The following is a 10512-nucleotide window of genomic DNA, read 5'->3' on the forward strand; positions in this document are numbered from 1 at the left end:
TAGCAATTATATTTGCCTAAATAAGCTTTAATCAAAATAACTGGGCAACTCCCTTGTTTCAGAAGTATGAAACCTTAGCATAGTTGAGCTACAGTTTGTAAATGAACTAAATCCAAATGGGAAGACCCATATGGCAAAGCCTTTTCATTTTGAACCAGGTGAACATTTTCAAACAACTTTTGTCCATCAGTTCTATCCACAGAACATCCATACGTAGACATGAGGACAGATGGCTATAGAAATTCATGCCCATAGTGATGTTAAGATTATGAAGAGATGATCTAAGAGGTCTACATACCACAACTAAGAGAGTCTGACAGGAGTGGTAGTATCAGCAGTGTTTTGTCCTGCCTCACCTTTCAAAGTACATTTTGATTAAATGAAGCTGACCAAAGGCACTTGCAAGATAACAGAGAACTAGGAAAGCATCAAAAATGAGCAATGGTACAAACAAAAGCCTTCAAGAATCACTCCCACATGACCATCATGTCTTTCTGATACTCCTATTCCCTGGCAAACAAACCCGATTTTGTCTAAAGCTCTGTCACAGAACACAACCTCTGGAAAAAAAAAGAAGAGGGTGACAGTTTATTTAGATGCTTTCTGATCCCTGAAAACACACCTGTCATCACTGTGCTTCTCAGAAAGCACTGGAATGACTTGTACCCTAGGCAAACTCAGACTAAGTTCTGGACTCCTTATGCAAACATCAATATACAATAGTAGTAAGCCGTTAAATATCAGATGCCTATTCTGTGATGGATCTATCAAGTCTCTCGTCACGTGAGCTGTTGAAATATGAGTATGCACACTTGCCAATGAAGAAATTTTGAAGTCTGCATTAAAATTTATGGTTTGTTCCTTTTACCACTGCAGGAGCATTCAGAACAGCCACATAAGGAATGGTATCGAAGAATTATCACAAGTGTGAGAAGAAGCAGGACACAGTTACTGGTATCAATAAATGACAGGGTCTTTCATAATTCAAAGGATGGTACAAAAGACTGTTTGAAGTAGGAAGCTTTCACATTTAAGTCAAGAACTGCCCATGTGAATTACTTCATCTGAAGGAAGTCTAAACAACAACTTATAAGAACTATCAATTAACCCGTTTCTCCTATATGTACTGGTACTGTCAACATTTAGTATTTTCTTCACTAGGCACCTAATTAGTTCACTGGTATCAAGCCCCCTGCCCCCCCCTCCCGCTCCCGCCATCAATTCCACAGTCTACTATGAGTGACATCTTATTCTACAAATTCTTAGGAGTACTGTCCCCAGGAAGGCACTGCAATCTAAGAGTAGTAAGAGTTCACTAACAGAGGTTTCCCAAATGGAAATCTACTTTCCCCCCTCCCCCCCCCCCCCCCCAGTTGTGGTCCTCAATTCAAAAGTCATTTTAGATGCTACCCATTCTTGAAGTCCACTAGTTTGCTAGTTTGCAACATAACTGTTATGTTTTTCTACTTACTATCCATCAGCACCAAGAGAAGTAACATTACTAAATATTTACAGCTTTTCTCCAAACAATACCATGATTAGAAGCTAGACAAGATGTAATTACACAAATTAGTTACAACTGTGCATCAATACTTCTTCCAGTATTGCCAATAATTTTACTACCTCACTGTAGCGGGAAACTTACAAAGTTTAGTACTGAAGAGTTTCTGGACTAAGCTGAGTATATGCCTTGCTTCAGTCTTCTGATTTACCTGAAATATGATATTAAAATTAAAGAAAAAAGTTGGTATCTCTCATTTAGATGTTCCAAGTAAGCATGCTTTACTTTTCACATAAAATTAACTCTTAGAATAACACACGAACACGTATGCCAACACATTCCACAGTCTACATATTTCATACAGCAAAAGCCAGACAGAACAATCCACATTCAATATGCAAAGTAACTATCAGACATTCACAGATCATAGAACTTCATGAAAACCTAACCCCACTTACACAAACTTGTCCCTTCCTTCCTTTTCAATGATGCTTCAATTCTCTCAAAATTATGCTCTATTTAGATCTTTTTTGTTACATCTTTTCTCTCAACCTAAATTCTACTTCAACATTTTCTCTCACCAAAAATACCTAAGATATTTTGCATATGAAACTCCTTCTCATGCCTGCTCACTAAGATTAGTCGCTATGAAACTAAATGAAATTTAAAAATAGTACTTAATAAGTTGTTCCTGGATCTAAAATGAGTTAAAATTCTCTAAACAATTTTCTTCATGATTCTAGACAACTTCTCTGTTTTGTTGCGTTTTTTTCACTTATGCAGTGAAGTTAATGCTTATTTTTGAATGTTTTGTTGGGTTAAAGAGTTATAGGGTTACATTCATATCTGCAACATTATTGGGCCCACAGTTCATAGCTATTACGAGTGCAAAAATACGTTATTAAATCAAAAGGATTTGACCATTCGTTTCTCATTTTAGAATCCCACCTTATAAAAGCACATACACTTTAAAAACAGATTTCGTTTTAACTATGTATGTTTTAAATTACTTACTGGTTCTTCTTTAACCAACAGGCACAAGTCACCATCACTGCTACGAGTGCCAAACCCATTCAGTGAGGACCCAACCAAAAAGAGTCTGCTCTCTGTTAACAGAAGAATCACAGAATAAAAACTGATGTGACGTATCATAGTTTAAAAGGAAGGAAGAACTGCAAACCTGAAGAACATTCAAACTGATATTAAGTAATCAAATTCAAAACATACGTGGAAAAATTTGTTGAATTTCTCTCTGGAGTTGTGTTCTGCAGAGCTCTTTTCTGTTCAAATCACAGGTCTGTTGCTGACATGCTTGAAACAACTCCAAAACCTGCTGACTTAACTTGACACACACATTCAAAAATTAAAGATACAGAGAAGTGAACATTCTTTCCTGCCAGAGATGCAATTACATGAAACACAGAAGACGGCGTTAAAAAAATCTAGCTTCATTTTGCACAACCTATTCCATTGTCTAGTTTTACCACTCTTGAATTCATATTGAACTCCTCCCTGAAGAGATTTCTTCAAAGTTTTTAAATTTAAATTTAAATCTGTGCAGTGCAATCTGTTATAAAATGTCTGTCCACAGAAAATAATTTTTGTCTCATCAGTATCTGCAGCCTTTCAGGGAAAAAGCAGTGAAAAACCAGAGATATCTTCTGCTGACTTTAGCATCAACAGTTTGCCTACCAGTAACAGAGAGAAAAATATTAAAACTGATTTAAGTTAGCTTTCTTTTTTTATCCCACACAAACTATTAAAGAAGTAGTCATATCTTTGGTGGAATGAGGTATTAACTGTTTCTCTCTCACAACACTGTTATATGCTATAATCAACAGGCATATTTACACAAAAAAAAATATCTTCTGTCATGTTGGTGTAGATAAGACTGATTAGCCATATGCTTTTTTTAATTAAAAAAGAACAAAAAACACAGTTCCAACTCCACTGCCCACCTAAAGAAGACATCCTCTTCTATATTCCAGAACAGCTAGGACAGGAACTTTTATCTTCTTCTGAAGAGGGACAGAGGACATCTTTACAGGCCAAATACTGTATTTATTCAGAATGGGCTTCTCTCACATTACCAGGACATTTTCCTCTTTCATCAGGATTCTCCCCCTCCCCAATTATGTGACAAACAGACCATCCCTCCAATTTCTACTTCCTGGAGCAGACACATAGGTTTCCTGACATTAGTATGGAAACCAAACACCACAAGTGAACAACACCCCTACTTCCCAAAAATGCTCCAGACATACACAAGGAGGCTATATAGGGCCATACTGGCAGCTGCATTTATTGCTATTTCTTCTAATGACAGCCTAGCAATACAGACCCCATGACCCTGTCGAAGAACCTTGCAGAAATGTCTGTAGTCTCCCACAGCAGCATTGAACCCTGCCTACTCAGAAGGCACAGAAAGATATTACCTTATCTTTGGCCACAGGGAGCACCGTTTCTATAGGGTCTGGAAACACAGTATCTCGCAATGGAGGAACACATCCTGGTCTGTACTGTGCACGGAACAGTGGAGATTGAATTGTTCCTGGGAAGGAGCATCTACGTTCTTCTGGAAAAGGCACTGCTTGGTCAACTACAGTTGTTTCAGAATGACGTGAATGAAACCGTGGCCTTTTGACATCACGTGAAAGACTTTCTTCACTTGGTCTCCTGACAGGGGGAAGAGAAAGAGACAGTAAATCCTCTAGTTCGCAAGCTCCAACCTATGGCTAAAAGACAATAGCTACAAAGTACAAATACCAATGCTTAATTACGTGACTATTTCACTAAAAGGAAGTATTCTAGAGAACAAAATGCGTGCCCATGCCAGATATTAGGTGAAATAAACCTGGAATGGGAAAAGAGAACACATAACTGCAAAAGTGCAGCCACCCCTGAAGTGAACTGATACAACTGCTTTACAAGAGTGACTGTATTAACCAACTGAAACCTAAATGGCAAGTTCAGTTAAGCGGGGCAACTTTGAAAGCTGGTTGTACTAGTTTGGTGACAACATACTTCTTTTTCAAAAGATACATACAGATTATGTAAGGGTACTTTTCTTTTAAATCAATGTAAGTGCAGTGAGAAGTTTTGCGAGTTCTGAACACCTAGTGATGAACAAAATAAATTCAGAGGTGGGGACTGGAGAAAAAGAAACTTACCACAACACCCATTCAAAATGTAGCATTTGTCTGCATCTTTGATTGTACAGACAGTAAACTAATCTGGGCAAAAAAGAACCACTATTCATTTGACAAACAGAACTAATGATTGTATTAAGCTACACTGGTCATAAATGTGATGTCTCATTTTCAAACTGTAGTCTGTATCTCCTCATTAAGTCATTTGTCACAGGAATTCAAATATATTTGAAGAGATATACCGATCTTAAGACAGCCGCTTGGCATCTGAACCCTTTATTAAGAAAAAGTTGTACTGAAAGCTGACCAGTGGTTGAATACCGTGGTCCACCCACAGTAAAGAATAAAAGAGGACTTTAATGTTCTGTTTATACATCAAGTATTGCATAACGTTAACCAGTGTGGGGATACTTACACATTTTTTAATGCCATTTGTAATTATTTTCTCATCCGTTAAATTTGGAAGAGAAATAGCATACAGGAAATAATTTTGAATACATAAAGCTTCCTCCCTATCAGCTGATTCATAAATTATTACAAAACACATATCATCTACTATTTCTGAGCTGGTAAGAAGTGATTTCTTTCTAGAATGTTAAAAGAAAACAAAACCATACTTTCATCTGAAATTCCTTTCTGTTGCAACTAAAGTAACAAAGGAAGTTATGTAAATTCAAGTAAATTTATTTTTTAAGAGGTATGTTTCCATAAAATTCCTCTTTAAAAAAAATCAACCTACGTATGTTTGAGTTTAGCACTTTATGTGAAAAATAAAGCATCACATAATTAAGAAAATCAGGAGAAACATCTAGTGTTTCATCAGAAAATCATCACAATTCCTGTAAAACACTGAAGGTGCAGTCTTACTCTTAACTTGACAAATTAACAGGAAAAGAAGCTCAATTTATTGGCACAAACCCTCTTATAGTCAAGCACACACAGACTACGATCTCTTATAGTATTAAAATAAAATATGTAGATCACAGTTCTGTAAGGCTACAGCTGTTGGAAGAGAAAAACTACACATACTAAGTCACTTTGAGTATTAAAATTCTCAAAAGCAGGTACACGAACAATTTAAAGAGCTACAACATGGCCTGTTTCACCAAAAAACATTTTATTCAGTACTGCAATTTCTAACAAAATTCAAGCTGCACAAGAAACTGATATTAAGACAACCTTACAACCAGAATTAATCACACACACACAAAGAACTTACTTTCTTCTTCGGAATGACATGGGGGCCTCAGACGTATTTACTGGACTGCCATTTGCGTAAGTCATTGGCTGCGTTGTAACAGCTGGAATAGTTGCAAGGTTCCCACTCAAGAGAGCCCTGGGAAGATTACAGTCCATAACGTTTATTCAAATGATAACTAAGATGTTTTTTATGGTTTGGTAGTTTCTGTTAAGTGAATATTGAACCCAGAAAGTACTGTCATTTTTTTTCTTAGAAGCAATACATGTGTCTTTTCTACTCAAAATGAAGAGATATTTCAGTATGTATCTTTCATGAAAAAACCCAGAAGATGGTCATTCTTCACAGCACATATGTAATAAGAAGTTAGCAAACAAATTAACTTAAGGTACTGTCAAATTCAAGAGCCTAAAGAACACTATAGTGTCTTCAAATCTAGCCCCAAGAATAAATGTTTCTTCCCCTTCTCAGCTTCTCCTCGCTTTCCCCAGTAAACAAATACAATTGAAGATCTTTAAAACTGAACTGTGGATTATTAACTCTATCAGTGCAACAGCATCTCATGCATTACGCACAATGTAGGAGAACATTAAAACTTACAGGTCATGAACAGAAATGATACGGCTCTGTTTTACACATGACACCATCCTATTTTTGAAGTTTGGTGCAGTTTAATGTTAAAAACTGAAAAATATCCTCCATAAACAGAAATACTTCCTTCAAAAGATCATTAACTCTCTTTCAACCCAATCCCCACTATCAAATCTTACTGTACTTACGCTGCATTCTGAAAATTAAACTCAGCATCAGCAATTTGCTGGCGAGAGAGAAGAGTAGGTGGTATATTTAGAGGAAGCTTATTGAAGAAATCACTCTGTTGTTGATGTTTTGGAGGGAAGGGTGGACGACCCAAGTTGGAGGAATTTCGGAACATGCTACTTTCTATCTGAAGTGAACATGTATCCTTTTACCTACATTAAAAAAAAAAGAAATTAGGCAACAAGAAATAATAGTTACCTTTTAAACTCGTGATTTAAAAAAAAATCAAATAATCTAGAATGTATTTCCAGAAATTGCTGAAAAGAATTGTGATTCTGGGCTCATTTTATGTCCTTTCAGGACAAGAAACAAATAAAATTACTATATACTTTTAAATTTCACAAATACTACTTACTTTACTGATGTTTAAAAGTGAATTTTTATTTGATCCCCTCCACTTTAACTTTAGAAAAATTACATGACACAAGACATCAGAGTTTTCATCTCAAGGAAAAGTAACATATTACAGTGGAATATGCTTCTTACTTCAAACATTCCACAATGAGGTTCACAATACATGGAAAGAAACACTTGACTACATGTTCTGGTTTCGACTGGGATAGCTTTTCTTCTCAGATAATTTTTTTTCTTCGTAACCAGAACAGTGCTGTGCTTTGGATTCAGTATGAGATTTGGTATGAGAAGAATGTTGATAATACACTGATGTTTTCAGTAGGTGCTAAGAGATCAAGGACTCTCCAATTCCCCATGTCCTGCACGGTACGCAGGTGTACAAGCAGCTGGGAGGGAGCAGAGCCAGAGCCCCGGACTCAAATTAGCCAGTGAAATATTCCATATCATGTAATGTTATGCTCAGTACATAAAGGGAGGTCGGTCGGGAAGGAGAGGGTTGTCTCTCGCTTCCAGGACTGCAACTGTGGGATCTTGGTATTTTGGGATCGCTAGCTGGGAATGGGCTGGGTATCAGTCAGCAGGTGGTGAGCAATCGCATTGTGCATCACCCATTCTTACCTTCTATTATTGCTATTGTTTTATTTTATTTCAATTATGCGACTGCTTTTATCTCAACCTACAAGTCTCCCTTCACCCCTCCAATACTCTACCTCCATCCTCTGGGCAGGGGAGGGTAAGCGAGCAGCTGCGTGGTGTTTGGCTGCCAGCTGGGCTTAAACCATGACACTGCATCATAAGAACATGAAGATGCAGCTGATCATGAGCTATAAGTAAAATTAATTTTTCTTTCATGACATAATAAGCAAAGAAGCAGCCAAATCATGACAGCAATTGGAAAGTAATCTACTCATGCTTTAAGAATATCATATACATAGTGTTATTTTATGTTTGTACTTACTGAATGGATTCTGTGATAGAAAAATGTAGGCTTACTATCTTTTAAATTTAAAATTGATTCTGGCACACCTGACTGCTGTTTGATCTTGCACACAGAAGCGCTGGATGAAAGCGAAAATCTTTGCCCCTATACCAGGTTAAACTGTATGGCATCCATTTTGCAAGTCATCAGTACTTTAAGCTCAACTTATATCTTGGAAACAATGTAAGTTCACATTTTACATTGGAAAAAACATATCAGAAGATTTTTAAAGCCAGTTGTCAGTACTGTGCATATTTCTTATCTGCAGTGAAAATCTGACATTATTTTCAAGTTTCTTCAATGTTTTTTTACTTCAATCTTAAACAAAAACCCTGCAAACAAAGAATATGTGTCACTGACAAACACAGTTGTATATGATTGATCTTAATACTCTGCATATGAATATTTATCCAGTTACAAGAGTAACAAGTTTTTAAAAACAATTTTTAACTGGAACATTTAGAAGTCATAAGAGCAATGACAGTATTTCCCTAACTGTTACCCAAAGATCTTTTTATCAACCCAATGCTACAGTAATACAATTGGAAAGAGTGCCAATAGGTCCACAGCCTGGCATAGAAATCCTGTCACCACACAGTAGTCTAAGTTTGGAATAAAATTAAAGTACCACTTTCAGGTTCTCTCAATTACCAAACTAAAAAAAAGGAAAATAAATACACATATAAAACTATATTAAGTTACATTGATAGGCATTATCTCATACACTGAAATAAAATCAGTTATTGTTAACTCTACTCTAAGGTCTCACTGTTACCATAGTTTAGAAGTCTTCTTTCACTTACCATTATGGACTGTTGTCATGTTTTAACCTCCTCAGAGAGCTCAGACTGCATGGAATATAGCAAATAAACACCAAGGAGTTTATCTGCTCAGGTTTGACTTCGTTCCTTATTTCCTGTGATGACAACCCACACTAGTGAAAACCTGGTACTACCTACATGGACACTGCATACTAGCTCCAAGAAAACGCTGTCAAGACTAATGCTCTCACAGTTGTTTATTCTTTTTCTGGGGGTGAGGGAAGGGAAATATTGTGTATTAATGACTTTTTTTTGGGATGTTTACTTTCAATTCTGCTGAAAAAACAAAACTGAATTTCATGACAAGAAAGTGACCTGACATTTACATTTAACCTGAATTATATTTATGTGCAGTCTAAACCTCTCCATTTCTAGTACAGACAGGCGACATAATGACTATTAACAGACCTGATTCATCTCTAAGCAGCCGAGGCAGTCTCAGCATCAAACACAGTACACAAAGGCAGTTTATGGATATAATTCATCAGTAACAGAACCGTGCATCAGAATTCAAGACTAAGTTGCAAAAGTAGCGCATTCGTTCTAGTCTTTGACTTGTAAATACCAGAAAGGGAAGCAATGGAGTCACCTCCCCAAAACCAAAACTAAACAGTGTCGTAACACTGCTGTCTCACAGTAGCTATAACAGCACTTACCGCGACTTTCAGTGAGATTACTTCAGCAGAAATTGCCAGGCTCTCCAAAGTTTCATAATTGTCACAACTCAGGTACTCTTGTCCCAGGTGGGCACTTTTTTCAAATAAGCGTGTATTTTTGGGGGAAGTACACAAGTAACTGCCGGTACACTTCCCGTGCAGACAAAACCGAGCGTACACGCCGCTTCCGCGGCGACCGAAGCCCCGCCAGCGTCCAGCCTCTGCGCCAGTCCGTGGCCTCCACGCACCGGGCGCCACACCTACCCCTCCAGCCCCTCTCCGCACAACAACACGGGACCACCGCGCCGCGCCAGGAGAGCCACGCCGGGCCTGGGCGCAGGCAGGCGGGCCAGGCCCACAGACAACACAGAGCGCTGCCCTCGCCGGCTGCCTCACCGCGACGGCGCGGGCCGGAAGCGGACAGCAACCAACCCCCGCGCTGCGCGCTGCCCCCTCACCCGGATATAGAGACGTCGGCAGGAAGTGACCGCTCCGCCCGGGCCGCTTCTTCCACGCTGCGCCCCACGCCGCCCTCCTCCTCCTCCGCCGCCTCCTCCTCCTCTTCCTCCGCCTCTTCCTCCTCCTCTTCCTCGTATGCGCAAGGGCGGCCCCCGGCGGCGGACAGGCTGGCTTAGAGCCGAGGTCGCTGCCTGCCGAGGCCCTGGGGGCGCGGAGAGGCGCGGGCGGCGCTGTGCGCTGCGTCCAGCGCAGCTCTGTCCCGCTGGAAGGAACCGCCTCGGCCCTTACGCCGGGGCTGCGGCGGCATCACGTCCCTGTGGAAGGGGAAGCTGAAAGCCCGGCTTCACGGCCTGTCTTTTCTCTGTCCCCAGCTGTCGTGATTCGCAAGTGGCTTGTCTGGCAAAGATCTGACGGCTTTTCTGTGCTGACGAAGGAATGAAAGACAGAGGTTACAGGTCACAGTGCTCCACTGACAACCAGTTCTGGCTAAAGGCCAAAAGATAGAGATGACAGCACAGGTATTTTGATTTCTAAAGTGAATGATCCGTTGTAATTGAACTACTGTTCAGAAATGTT

The 10512-nt window shown here is 39.2% G+C and overlaps 1 protein-coding gene across 9 annotated transcripts in view; it reads right to left on the minus strand.

The window, feature by feature from the left end:
* Positions 1-10124, minus strand: part of TENT2 (terminal nucleotidyltransferase 2) — a 47831-nt gene extending 37707 nt beyond the window's left edge. For 7 of the 9 annotated variants that reach the window (XM_074854919.1, XM_074854920.1, XM_074854916.1 and 4 more), the window contains exons 1-7: positions 9478-9920; positions 6628-6819; positions 5870-5986; positions 3937-4177; positions 2729-2843; positions 2516-2607; positions 1646-1712 (exon numbers count right to left, since the gene is read on the minus strand). In XM_074854919.1, the coding sequence (XP_074711020.1) occupies positions 1646-1712; positions 2516-2607; positions 2729-2843; positions 3937-4177; positions 5870-5986; positions 6628-6782 (787 nt within the window). In that variant the 5' untranslated portion in view covers positions 6783-6819; positions 9478-9920. The other 2 variants (XM_074854914.1, XM_074854915.1) reach the window with 2 other exon arrangements.
* Between the last annotated feature and the right edge of the window lie 388 nt (positions 10125-10512).

This window comes from Strix uralensis, chromosome Z (genome assembly GCF_047716275.1).
Source record: "Strix uralensis isolate ZFMK-TIS-50842 chromosome Z, bStrUra1, whole genome shotgun sequence".
Classification (NCBI taxonomy): Eukaryota; Metazoa; Chordata; class Aves; order Strigiformes; family Strigidae; genus Strix; species Strix uralensis.